Genomic DNA, 14156 nt, shown 5'->3' on the forward strand with positions numbered 1-14156 from the left:
TATCTTTTGATATTCAAAATTGGGTTATTCTATAATGCACCATACTAGTGGTGAATTTAGAATTTAGCACTCTGAAATTATTTGTCATAAAATATTTTTATACATTAAAAAATAACCATTTATCATAATATTTCCTATACTTTTAAAATCCCTCCAAACCACAATTTCAAAAAGTCCTTTTGATTTTTTAATTAATAATTGAACTTTAAAGATAAATTTAAATTATAAATTTGCCTTTCTTGAAATTTTCAAATAAACCATTATTAATATACATTTTTGTATTTACAAAGGGAATTTGATGTCAATTTTTTGGAGTACTACATTCTTAGTTGACAATTCTTAACAAATATGGACAGATACCAAATAGTTTAATTTAAGTATGGGGAAAGGGTTTTATACTTCTCTTACAACATATCTATGCTCCCCTACCATCCAGCCGTCCAATTTTGATCAAGACAGCCATTCACCGTTTGGTCTTAAACCCAACGTTTAAAAGTATTTTATTTTTAGCTTTTTTTATACAAATTGTATGAATATGAAATTTGGACGTTCTATCTTCTCATTGGGGCACACCTATAAAAAATATTAAAAATAGTATTTCGATAAAATATAATGATCAAAATACCTCTTCAAACTTTTAAAGGTATATCGGTTATTTTATTTCATTAGATATTTTTTTTTATATTTTTCGTTAGTGTGAGTTTAATAGATGATTGGACGTCCAAAATTTAATGTCAAAATAGTTTATAAAAAAAATTAAAAATAAAATAATGTAAAGATATAATATTGTGATTGGGATAATCTTAACTCCCCATTCAAAATGGACAATTGGATAAGAAGAAGTATATAAGTTTTGTGGTACGGGGGAAGCATAAAGAGCTTGCCCTTTTAAGTAATTGATAATTTCAAATTCAATTGATAATTTCAAATTCAATATTGTTTGTTGAGCAAGATAAAACTTAGGTGGATTACTCGATAACTGGGTGGCCAAGTGGCTTATTTTTTTGAAAAAAGAAAGGCAGATGTCAACGTAAGCAAAGTCGGTTCCTCAAGGGAACGAAGTTGCGGGAATTGTCCGGAAATTCGAAAAAAGAAAGAAAAAAAATAAAAGTAATTTCCCGTTATTTCCTTATTTTAATTTTATTCCTCAAAAAAGATATAAAAAAAAAGAAAAGATAGGAGGCTGGGTCCATTGAACCTTGTTGAAACGTAAACCCCTCTCCCTCCACATTCTTTAAATACCCCACCCCACCCCCCTCCCTAAGGCTTGAAAGAACAAGCTCAATCCCCCTCTCTCTCCTCTCTCTCTCTCTCTCTCTCTCTAGGCGCCGTAGTCTCTTTCTCTCACTTCTCTTCTCTCTACCCTGTCTTCGAGTTTTTCTGGTTCAATCTCTTCTGGTTTCTGTTACTTCTGCCTTTTTTTTTAGATTCTCTCTCTCTTCTGTTCTGTATTTCTCCGGTTTCTCTGTTCCGTAGGAGAATATCAGTATGGTCAGTTCTTCCGGTGAAAGTTCCGGCGATTTTTCCGGGATCAACACCGTGAAATTCCTGTGCAGCTATGGAGGCCGTATCCAGCCTCGTCACCCTGATGGAAAGCTCCGTTATGTTGGAGGTTTCACCCGTGTCCTTGCTGTTGATCGTTCTGTTCACTTCTCAGGTCCGTTTCCATACCTTCTACTCAGATTTTTTTCAATTTTTCTCGGAGCTAGGGTTAGGGTTTGGATCCATCGATCTGGTGCAGACGTTCTATTGATTGACGTCTCTTAGTTTTAGGGTTTGTGCTCTGAGATTGTGTTCTTTTCTGGTTTCTACTGTGTGTTCACGGATATGCGTTCTCTGTTCATTACAGATCTGATGGAGAAGCTGAGGAAATTTTGTGGCGAGGTAGCCATTACCCTGAGGTGTCAGCTCCCTACTGAGGATCTTGATGCTCTGGTCTCCGTAACCTCTGATGAAGACCTGGCTCATGTCATTGAAGAATATGACCGAGTTAACAGAGAGAGAGGGTCGTCATTAAAGGTCCGGGCCTTTCTCTCACCGCCTAAACCTAAAACGCCTGTGATTCTAAAGCAACAGTCCTCAATCGCTGGAAAACCACATTTTCCTGGGGAATCCTACCGCTGCGTCCATCTTCCGGCGAATTTTATCGGCCGCCTAATAGTTCCAGTCGCCGGGAAATCCTCGGAGGCTTTGGTCATGGCGGCCCCGTCTGTTCAGTACTATGGATGCTTGACTAAGGGTAACCGAAACCCAAGAAATCAGTATCTGGTACATAACGGAAATTACTGGCAATAAGAAAAAAGAAGCATTAAAAAATAAAAAAATAGAGGATATTAAAGAAGTTAAAGAAAAGAAAATCAAATGCAGAGATCGTTTCTTGATCCCCCTCTGCTGTGTAATTCTCAGTGTAAATTGTTGAAAGATTCCCGATTTTTGCTCCCTGGTTAATGCAACAAGTTTGGATATGATTCTTTTGAGGCTTTCCGCCATTAAAGCACAGCAATCGAGCTAGGCTCGTTATTTGCCCTATAGATTTTTTCCGCCGTTAAAATTACAGAATGGGAGCAAAAAGATCACTGTTCTTCGTACCCTAGGTTCCGATTGAAGTTCACAAAACAGAGCATCTGGTTTCCGATTAACGTGCACAAAACATAACAGAGCATTTGGCCACTGGTTTTTCGGCTTCCACATGGCAGTTGGCAGTTACCATTACGCCATAAGCACCAAACATATATAATATTTGCAGGGAAAACCTCTTCCTAACCGCTCTTCTTGGAGTTTCTTCGTCTCCTTTCTAGGGTTTTGACCTCTCTCGAATTTGCAGAGATGGCAGTACATCTCTCTTGGGACCCGCTATTTTAGGGTTTCGATGTTTGAATCTCCGAGTACACATCTTGCCGTCTGAACCGTCCGATCCACCTCCCCAACGTGTCCTACCGTCCGATTCGACAGTTCAGTCACATCGGTCGTAACCGTCGTCGCATCTCTATCCTGGTTTGCATTGGCCTTCCGATGCGTGCGTCACATCCGTTTGTCGTGTAGTCCTTGAATGCTCCGTGGCGTGTCTGGGCCGTGTCCGATAGACACGCATACCGTAAGACGTGTCTCCCGTTAGGCGCGATTTCCGCGCGGTATCTTTTGTGGTGCAGTGGCTCACGTGTGAACGGTATGGTTATTTTGGTTGATGCTACGTGTAAGCTTTCTTGTTTCGATCTTTGTACGTGCAGGATTCTTTACATGACACGTGTGGTCTCTTCTGTTTTTTTGCAGGGTAAATTGACGTGGTGCGACATTTTGTTCTTGGAAGGCGTATTTACTAACTTTTGTCGTTATTTTCCTTCAGGGTGGCGCTATTTTGACTCGTTGCACTTTCGGTTATTTGATGTCGTTTTTCCGATTTCTTTATCTTATGGAGTACCTGAGGGAGCAGAGTGTCCATTTACTCCCTCGGGCAGAACCCAAAATAGGTTTTCTTGATGCTAGATTTTGGGGATATAAGCTCTCCAATCCATATGCAAAACTTAAAAATAAATAAATAAATAAAATAAAAATTGGAATCTTGGATCGAAAATTTAATGCAAGACTTAACAAAAGAAAAGAACTTGAAAATTGGATTCTTTGGATCGAAAATTCAATGCCTGAAGATTCACTTGAAATTTTTATTTTAAATTTTGAAGGGCAAGATATAAGTGTTAGAAAATTTTAATTTTTTTTTTTATGAATATGATCATTAAGAAATCTCTTATTTTGAACTTTATTGATTTGCCTAAATAATTTGCGGTGAATTTATTTTCTTGCACCTTTCAAAACCTGGATGAGTAATTACTGTGAGACATTCATTTGTTTATTTAAATTGTTTAAGATCTTCAGACCTCATGTTTTTTTTATTCAATGGTGCTCAAACCTCGTTTTGTTTCTTGGTTTTTTAAGAGAGAGGAAGAGAGAGGGCGAGGTGCCATTATGTAAGCCTTATTGATGGAGATGATTATTTGAACTATTTTAAAAAATTTATATTTAGCGAAATGCCCTCCATATTAAAAGTATATGAAATTGCATGTTTGGTGGATATGAACATCTATCAACCACTAAAAACTAAGTATGAGGTTATCAACCAATAAAAACTAAGTATGAGGTTATCAACCAATAAAAACTAAGTATATGAATATTTTCTACCATTTAAAAAGTCCTGGGTTTTTAAAATGGACACGGTTTTGGTGAATCAGCTGACTCACCTATTACTGTGTGGTCCCTTGTCTATCTATAAGATGGATATATCCATTAAAAGTGTTAAAATGGATGGTGAAGAGAGGAGTTCAAAAAATAATATTTATATTTTTAAAAAGATGTTAAATTTAGATGATTGGGAATATTTAAATTTAAATCTAAATTTTTGAATCGAAAAGACGTCTTTGAGATACATTTTGAAGGGAGACGGAATAAGAATAGTGAGTCGGCCGACTCCCCGAACTCTTTAAAAACTGACATAGATGATATCGATGGACCGCAAACAAAATTAAAAGACATGTAGTTGATTACCAAAAGCAAAGATTAAAGTGAATGTGAAATCTTGGAGCTTTTGGAAGCCCTCTGGGCCACTTAGATTCACCTTCTGTGACAAATATCGGTGCTCCGTCAATTAGTTTTCTTGTATTACTTTCTCTAAGGTGATGTCGACTCTAGGCATACAACAACAACAAATAAAGCTTGAAAAAATAGATTAGGCATCAAACGATACAATAAAAAAAACGTGAAAAAAAATAGAAGAGATCAAATATAGATCATTATCAAAGTCTTTTTTCAACTAATAACTAATTGGATTAATAGAGCATAGATAATAGTGAAGTGAAAATATTAAACGTTTAGTGGTAGAAATTTGTTTGGAAAGAGGAAATCAAGGGACTTGAGTAGAATGGGAAGTGTTATGTAAAAGCGGAAAGAGGGGCGTTTGAATATGGTAAGTGGAAAAGAACATAAATCATTTTCAAAAGAAGAAACTTATGTATTGAGAGGGTATTGAGAAAATGGAGAAAGGGAAAGAATTATGTATTGAGAGGAGAAAAGAAAAAAGGGGAAGGATCTTGATAAAAATGAGTGATGCTAAAAAGGATGAGAGGCCCCAGTGGATACGAGACCATATGTAAATGAAGTGTTTGAAAACCTAATGCTGCTTTGAAGGAAAGATAAAAAGTTCAAAAGAGAAACGCAATGGGCAAAAATAATACTAAATTAAGATGCCAAAACCCATGGACAGGGTGAAGGGAAATGATGAAGTATGAAAGGATGAAATAAATAAACAAGACAAATGAAACCAAATGTGGAATGAAAGGTACCGATGGAACAGGAAGATGCAAATGAATTCCATTCTCACAAAAAGATGTTAATATAGTAAAAGATGGGAGGATAATAGAAATAACCAAAGGAGGAAGTAACAAATCAATTTGGGAGTATACTGGCTATTTACTGTATCAGGCAAAACTCTAAATAGGATTAATTTTAGGACCTCAAATTTCCGGGGTAAAACTCTACATAGGATTAATTTAGGACCTCAAATTTTCGGGATATATAATTCACTTCCTCCGGTGAAAACCTCACATAGGATTAACTTTAGGACTTCAAACTTCGAGGATATAACCTCTTTAGCACATAGAGTTACCTCAGCAAAAGAATTTTCCCAGTTGCACCCTCTAAGCACTAGAAAAAATTTATTTAAGAGGAGATTCAAGTGTTAGAAAAATTAAATTTCAATTTTTTTTTCTTTTGAGAATGATCAAAGTGGTTCTCTAAATTTGAGATTGAAAAAATCCTCTCGAATAGAAATAAATTATGCTCCCGAGGGAACATAGTATACGTGCTTAATCAAATATCCATTGGAAAAGTAATTATGGGTTATATTGTTGAGCAAAATGTTGTATTCGACGACATCCCTCCATTATGAACAACACATGGTTGAGATAAATTGCTTCAGGATCCAAATAATCATCGTGCAAAGCGAAACCAAACTATTAAAACTGAATCAACTTAATTAACGGTAATTAGAGAAAAAGAATTAAGAAGCATATGGCTTATGGGAACTCTGGTTCAATCTCCACTGGTGCTAACCTCTTCTTGGTCCATGGCAAAAGAGCTCAATTTAACTACCCAAACATAGAGATAGCAATGATGGCTCCTTGGCTGCAAGAAAAAATGATTTTGTGGGGCCGTGTATTTATGCTCCTGCAGGAGAAAATCGTACAGGACCTGGCTCAAGCTTGCCAAGAACCGGGCTAAAGGAGCCTTGCCCCAATCCTGGAGTGGGCACGGATGGATCTAATAGATTCAAAGATCCAAAAATTTGAGAAAAGAAAAAAAGAAAACACAGGTTTGGTTGGGCCGGCCCTGTCATGGCATTGGCCCATGCCCGACTTGACCCCCTTGGCCGTGGGCCCGCCCTGGGGTGACGGTTTGTGGCCCGGACTCTTCAGTTTTTCTCCAAGCTGGGCCACTTTACTCATTATCACTCTTAGAATTCTGCTTTCTCATGATTATGAAAGCTTCTTCCCACCGGTCTCCTCTAAAAGGACCTTCCGCAATAAGTGTAGGACCATGTCCCCAATCAACTTAGCTTCTTGACCGGTTAGATCTCGATTCAAATAGATAGAAACCATGGTTTGGGCACTTAACCCATGTGGAATTTTCTCGGTTAGATGGGTATATCGCCCAAGGATATGGTGAAACCCTACCCCAACAAAACACAAGCAGCTTGCATGTTTAGCTCCCTACAACAAGATGCACTTCTATAAAGAATAGCCAATATTGTCACATAAGCAGCAAAAGGCAAGGCTGTCAATACTTTATCTTTAGAACCCGGAGGTTTCATGAAATGAAAGACTATAAATTGAAATTTTAATTTTTTTGTTCTTAAAAAATTTGCATATCGCTTTCACCAATCTGTAATAAATAAGGGTTCATTTATTCACCATTTGGACTCTATGGGCAAAGAGAAATAAGAGGTTTATGAGGGAATGATCTCAAGCCCGAACTCTCTAGTCTCAAATTTGAAAGCTACTATAATTTTGTAGGCCGAAGTACTCAAGGAATTTTGTAGATTCTTAGTACTTTTTCAATGAGCTTCTTAGAGAGCGGTATGGAGAGGGATCTAGATTCTTGTTGAGTGATTGGATGGCAATTCCACTATAGTTATAGAGGAAGGTGATTATGTGAACGTCATAAAATGGTTTAACAAGGAATAGAGAGTCCCGTGGGCATTGGCTGCAAATTATGAATTTAGCAAACTAGGTGGACATATTTTATAAATATGTATATAGAAAAGCCAATTATGTTGTTGATTCCCTAGCTAAAAGGGGTTTTTTTAGGCCTGAGCGTTTGGTGACAGACTTGACTCCCTTAGGCTTTCTGTTTTTGTTGGATGTTTCTTGCAAGTAAGTTGTTTGAGCAATAAAGTTATGTAGCATTGTAAGAAAAAAAAAATTGTTACTGCTTGTCATACAACTTAATCACAATAATTAAATACACCTCTAATACCCTGTGCTCAACTGCTAGAGAGATAGTGAATTAGTTTATATTTAAAGCGTAGGGATTGTTTATAAAGAGACAATTTATTTTTGTACAGGGAGGTGGTATTCATTTTTGTCTCTTAAATTTTAAAATCGGTGGTTGAAAGAATGTCGTTGTATAGACACAAAGTTTAAAAAAAAACTATTCTCGAACTTTATGACTCTTCTCAATCTATCTAATTTGACATCTAATCAGTCTCTTTCTCAACAATTGAAGAACAAATATCATGAAAAAAAATTTAAACATAATATTAAGAGTCTCAACAATTGAAGAACTAATATCATGAAAAAAATTTTAAACATAATATTTGTTTCCACTTATGCCTGTAAAAAGAGTGGGTGTTGGACCCCTTATTTACTAGTGGAGGGAGGGAGACTCCTCAATTCTTCACAATATGCGACCAAAACCTACAACTCACACAAAATAATGAGAGCAATAACAACAAAAAATGCAAATCCAGCTCAATTTAGAATAAAGGGATGTTTATCAAACGAAATACAAAAGATAAATTATTTAATATCTATTTATTTATTTTAGGGAAATTTAGTTATGGAATTAAAAAATTCAAAATAAATAAAACTATCCTTATCCTTATCCTATTTATGGGCAGTTTGCTAAATTTATGGGCAGTTTGCTACAAAACTATCCTTATCCTATTTATGGGCAGTTTGCTAAATTTATTTGTTGTAAATTATTCTATTATTATTATTTATAAATATATAATGATGAGATGTATGGACATATCATTTGAGATTATTTTGAAATACAGAAAAAGAGATAATAATAAAATACCTTTAATATTCTAAAAAATAGGACTTGATTATAAAATATGAAATATAAGAGACTATTTTAAATATAAAAAATAAAATAGAATTTATCTATAAATCTCCCTTTCCATTGTCTTTTATTTTTATCTATTTTTATATGCATCAGATTAAACACAAATTTTGTATGTCCGCGCTTTTCACCATTATACACTTGTAAAAAAAAAAAAAATTAAAAAAAAAAAAAAATTGCCAAGAGTAGTTAGCTATTTTTATTTATTTTAAATTATTTTTAACTCTTTTATAGGGGCATTAATATGAGATGTATGGATATATCATTTAAGCTTAATCCCACATATAAAAAAGGCGATAAAAAATTAAAATATATAAATATTTTTTAAAATCAGGACTTGATTTTAAAACATGAAACATATGAGGCTATTTTTAAATGAGAAATTATCCTATAGGATCTTCTCCCACCCATGTGTGTAGGACTCCAAAGGATCACCATTAAATTTGGCACGGATCTGTAGAAAAGTCAAATTCCATACCCATGTAATTACTTTTCTAGATATCCGTATCAATTTTAATAGTGATCATTTGGAGGCCTACACACATGGGTAAAAAAGAGTCCTATAGTATCATTACTCTTTTTAAATATAAAAAATAAAGTAACATCTATCCATAAATTTCCCTTTCTATTATTCTAGTTTCAAAGACGATCAATGGACACATCATGACCATCAATGGACACATCATCATGGGTTAGAAATCACCGAACGCGTACTTTTCAATTCCCCCCCCCCCCCCAACCCTATGTCAATACCACAATGGTTTCTAAAAAAACTTTTAAGTTGTCTTTCATGTTTAAGGAAGTCATGTTGTTGCGTTAGGGTTCGGAAGTACATTTTGGTGCAAAGGAGATAAAACATGGTTGATGTTGAGGTAGGGCTAGTGGCTCCTCTTAATATCTAGGGATTGTATACAATGATATCATTTACTCTTCGTATAATGTGGTCAAAATTATTTATAAGTATCTAATGGAAAATCTGATAGCTTGGATGCGTCGTAAAGTTCACAAAAATCTTTTGAACTTTGAATTTGTTAAATAGAATAAATGCAGCCACCCAATTTCACATCCAATAGTTAAGATTAATAATTGTGATCATTTTGTACCAAAGATAAATGGTCTTATTATATATCAATTGAAAATGATTAATTAAATATTTTAAAAGGGGTATTTTTATAATTTAAGAAAATATTTCAAAGAAAGAGATTTAGGTAGAAGTTTTTTACCATGAATTGAAATTATTTACTCTTTTAGCGAGTTACTAGATTCTAAATACATTTTAAAAAAAATCAGTGTAGCTTCATAGAGCTCTAAAGATATCTACCAAAACTTATTTCATGGGCTAGAATGGGTCTAGAAACCTCTCTAGACATATGTATTTACCGATGGTCCATACTTTGTATCAGTGTTCAAAAAATCAACACGGCCATGGTACTCAAATATTGGTCGAGGCGAGTCACTCTACCGAGTTCATGTCATGCTTAAAAAAAGGGAAATAAATAATTATATAAGATTTATATAAAATAAGGTGCCCATACTATGTTCGAAATTACTTAACGACTAGGTTTTAGGTTCAACTTGTATTATTGAAAGAGATTCCCTCAATGTTATCAATTGGTGCAAGGGGGAGATGAAGGTACCTTGGGAAGTGCGTTCTATTTTGCTCCAAATTTTGGACTTGTCCCGGTGTTTTTCTCTTTCCTTTGTCCACGTTTTCCGGGAAGCTAATGTTTTGGTTGATAGCCTAGTTAAAAACGGCACTTCTCTTTATGAGATTTACGACACTTCTCTTTCTGAGATTTTAGTCTCTAATGATGTAATTTCTGTTTCGCTCTTGAATAAAATTATATGAATTTTATCAACAAAAAAAAAAAAAGGTGCCCATACTATGTTAGGATTTAAGAATCCTCCTAGATGCGGAAACAAAAATCTTAAAAATTAGATCCCATCAAGATCGCTAGAAACAAAACAGGAGAGAGCACTAGTTATAATATGATAAATAAAACTTGAAACACACAAATCATAAGAACACAAAGATTTGCGTGGTTCACTTTAAGAGGGTTATATCTACGAGCACGGCAAACTGAAATCCACTATATCAATGAAAGTTACATCATAGATTTTGGGATATAGAGCTATCTCTCTAACCCTCGACAAAATCCAGTTGAGCAATCCCTTTTAGACCTGCTCTCCCGATCGATACCACCCCCCAATCTCTCATATCTATTCCACAACTAAACCACTGTCTAGGAAGAGATCATTGAGAGCAACTTAGATTTTTTCTCACTAAAAGTGGAAACCACTCAAAATCTTCATGAGAACCGCTTCTCTATAAGAAACCATCATCTCAATCTACAGGAAGCATATCCATGGTGTTTCTTTTCTTAGGAATCTCTCTTCTCTCTAAGGGCAGAGGAGGAGGCATCACCTCTCTCTTAGAGGAAGCCACCTTTCCATATCAGGGCACACTTAGCATACAATTTCTATGGCTATTTCTATTTCTATTCAATTTGCAACACGATTTGGTACCTCTTTCGGCCTATTTCTCATTCTTACATGGCATGAAAGCTTCTTGTTCTTTGACATGGTCTCAGATCATATGGTTAGGTTATTTGAGAAATATAAAAAATTTAAAAAATATTCTTATTTACTAAATGTCTTCATATGTTGTATGGATGTTGGGATGGAAATAGGTATGGTGGCCCGGCCTGGCCCAAAAAAAATATAACATCGGCCCCAAAATGTAGCCCGATGGCTGGGCTCGGGCAAGGACATGATTGGCCCGATTAAACCTGACCTTATTTCTTCATGAATATATTTTTTTTTCAATTTTTTCGGATTAGCCCAACCCTCAAGGGAACAAGACCGAGCTAGCTTCAGGGCTGGCCAGAACTGTTGTCAACCTTATATGGATGATTTTGAGAAAAAAATAGAAAAAATAGATTAAATAGAATTTAAACAATGGATAAGTCCTTTAAAGTGCATGTCATTTGGGGCAGAAGAAGATGAATACCTACAATAAAAGCATTTATCTCTTGTCTAAAGAGGTCACAATCAGTTTTAGCTGTTAAATTTGAAATTGAAAGATTGAGTGTTTGATTGATTAGGCTCAAAGTTCATAGTAAATCTTTTCAAGCTCTGTGATATACTTCAAGCATACAAGTTTGGTGTTTTGAAAAACTTTCTCAAAGCAAAATAGCAGAATTTTCAAGGAGATATTTGTGAAAATATTTCTTTAGGAAAATTATTTTGAAGAGTGGTGCTAGAGTGAACCAAAAAAAAAGGAAAAAAAAAATTAAAAGATATTTCTAAGTGAACCAAAAAAAATAAATAAAAAGGTTTTATTTTTGTAGAAATATGGTTGGTAAGTTTCCATCAAAAGTCGTCTCCATAATGGAAAAACTAAGGGACCCAACCATGATCCAATACTTAAAAGTGAAGTTATTGTGAGGGGCCTCCTCAGGCATCGCCAAGAACACAGAGTGATGCTCCTCAGACATCGCTAAGAACACAGAGTGATGCTCAAGCAAGTGTTGAAAAGAGTTATGGATCGAAAGAGGATAACAAGTCTGCAAATGATTTTGAAGACGTGTATGAAGAAGAGAGCACAAATTTGAAGAATGAAACAAAATATTGGCATTCGAGGATGAAATAACCAACGGTTTAAAGTACTTAAGACAAATACAGAGGAGTGCTATATTTTGAAAAACACAATTGATTATTAGTGTGCTGAAATTCAAGAGAAAGAAAAAAGAATCTTTGAATTAAGGGGATGTTGATAGTTGAAAGATCTTAAAAGGGTTAATTTTATAATGCGGAAAATGTTTTTAACTAAGGGTAAAGTTCATAAGAGAAAGTTATTTATTTATTAAAATTATTGTATTTTTTAGAAAATTTGCATAGCTTTATGGAGCTTTAAAAGAGGTCAAGACACATGTATGTACCTATGACCTATTTTCTTTGTATATGTTGAAAAGAACCAAGGAAGAGCAGAAAGAGATGTGTCTATTGTATTCTTTGTGGTTATTGGGTTTCTCTTAGAGAGAGTGGGGGTTTGTGGAGAAGAGGATGCAGGTTTTGATAATGTAATTGCATTTTTATGGTGGGATTAAATAAAATTCAATTGAATTTCTAGCACAATGCGGAACCTCTTTCGACCTCATTTCTCATTTGGACAATATCGATGATAGAGGAGGATATGAGCTATTATTACTACAGATAACATTGGTGAGCTTCATCTAATATTTGGCATTCTAGATTTCAGCTCACTCATTCATTCATCTGATTATTTTTCTAATTATTTTTGGTCTGTTACACGAATTCTGATATGTCATTCTGCTTCATCAAGGGACATACTTTGAATGAGATCATAAGTTCCAATATCCTTTCTGACTACTTCCAACCATGTCTTTTTGTACCTACCTCTTGTCTTTTTTTTAACCTTCCATATGAACTAATGGATTTCAGCCCTCTGATGCTGTAAATTCGATGGCAACCCTTTCATTTCAAATCAAAAGAGAGAGGTGGAGTGGAGATTTGATGTTTTCAAGAGGAGATAGGGGAAAAGGAAAAATGATGAGAGGCGAAGCAAAGAGAGACGTGACATTGTTTATGATAAGAGGGTTTAAATTGAAAGGCATCACTAACCTGATTATGTGCCCTTGGATGAGCTTTCTGAAATTTGATCAAAAGAAATGGGTGAGGTATTAAATAGTTCTTAAGAGTAGTGTATTAAATAGTTCTTAAGAGTAGTTTGATAAATTTTCCTAAAATAAAGAAAAGGCTAAATCTAATTACTTTGGCATGGCCATCATCGCAGCTCTACTGGCCCATCCCTTTGCAAGAGATCAGTTATGAATTAATCGAACATATTTAAAAAGTTTTGAGAAGAAAATCCCCTAATTAATACGTGGAAAAAGTTTATATATGGTTGATATTATAAAATGTAGAATTAAGGTGCACCTCTAAAATCCTCAGAAAAGGTTGTTTTGATGTTGGGAAAATATTTAGTTGATCATCTCCAAATTGACATGTATAGATATGGAGAAAAGGGATTTCAAATCCTCAAAATAATACATCTTACATTGCATTATTTGGATTGTCCAAGATTTTTATGTGTTTATAGATCTGCTTGATCTGAATCATTTTTGTAGTTTAAAATTTTATAATTAGAGATAAAAATGGATTCTCGTACCATCTTAAGAAATTTTGATACAAAAAATTGTACATCTTGACAAACTTTGAACGTGCACCTTACTTTGATTGTTTGAAGTTGCAACCTGGTACAAACCACACCCATAAGGTATTATGGGTGGGGTACATGTGTTCGCCGTGGTCCAAGGAGACCACGTTAGCAGAGCCTTAAAAAGTGAAAAGGACCATGGGATACTTGCTAAAAAATTTGCTAGGTCTTCCTAAAAGGAGAACCATAGGAAAAATGTCTTCCTCAGTGGTATTTCATTGAAACAAATGGGGGGAGTTAATTTCATTATCACACGAGTTTCATTGCCTCTAAGCTAATATTATTCTTCAATTATATGAGAGGTATTTCAATGTCACATAAGTTTGTTTGCTCCTCGCCCCTTCTTCGTTTGGAGCAGTGCTCAGGGACCTGTTCGAGTCTACTCGGACCTGGCCGAGTAACTTGTCTTGGCCTGGCGGAGGTGACTTCTAATGCTCAATTTGCTTTTGTTAAAATTTTTATAAATCAATTATTTTAAAATTTGCCAACATATGATTTAAAAACATGCTTTTACATGATTTTAGTG

The 14156-nt window shown here is 34.9% G+C and overlaps 1 protein-coding gene across 1 annotated transcript; it reads left to right on the forward strand.

Moving 5' to 3' along the window:
* Positions 1–1269: 1269 nt before the first annotated feature.
* LOC18442038 (octicosapeptide/Phox/Bem1p (PB1) domain-containing protein) lies at positions 1270–2465 on the forward strand. The gene is made up of 2 exons (XM_006852262.4): positions 1270–1657; positions 1850–2465. Exons 1-2 carry the CDS (start codon positions 1489–1491, stop codon positions 2293–2295), a joined length of 615 nt encoding a protein of 204 aa, XP_006852324.1. The 5' UTR covers positions 1270–1488; the 3' UTR covers positions 2296–2465.
* The last annotated feature ends 11691 nt before the right edge of the window (positions 2466–14156 follow it).

The sequence above is a fragment of the Amborella trichopoda genome, chromosome 6 (assembly GCF_054954075.1).
Source record: "Amborella trichopoda isolate Santa Cruz 75 chromosome 6, AtrichopodaSantaCruz75HAP2 v2.0, whole genome shotgun sequence".
NCBI lineage: Eukaryota > Viridiplantae > Streptophyta > Magnoliopsida > Amborellales > Amborellaceae > Amborella > Amborella trichopoda.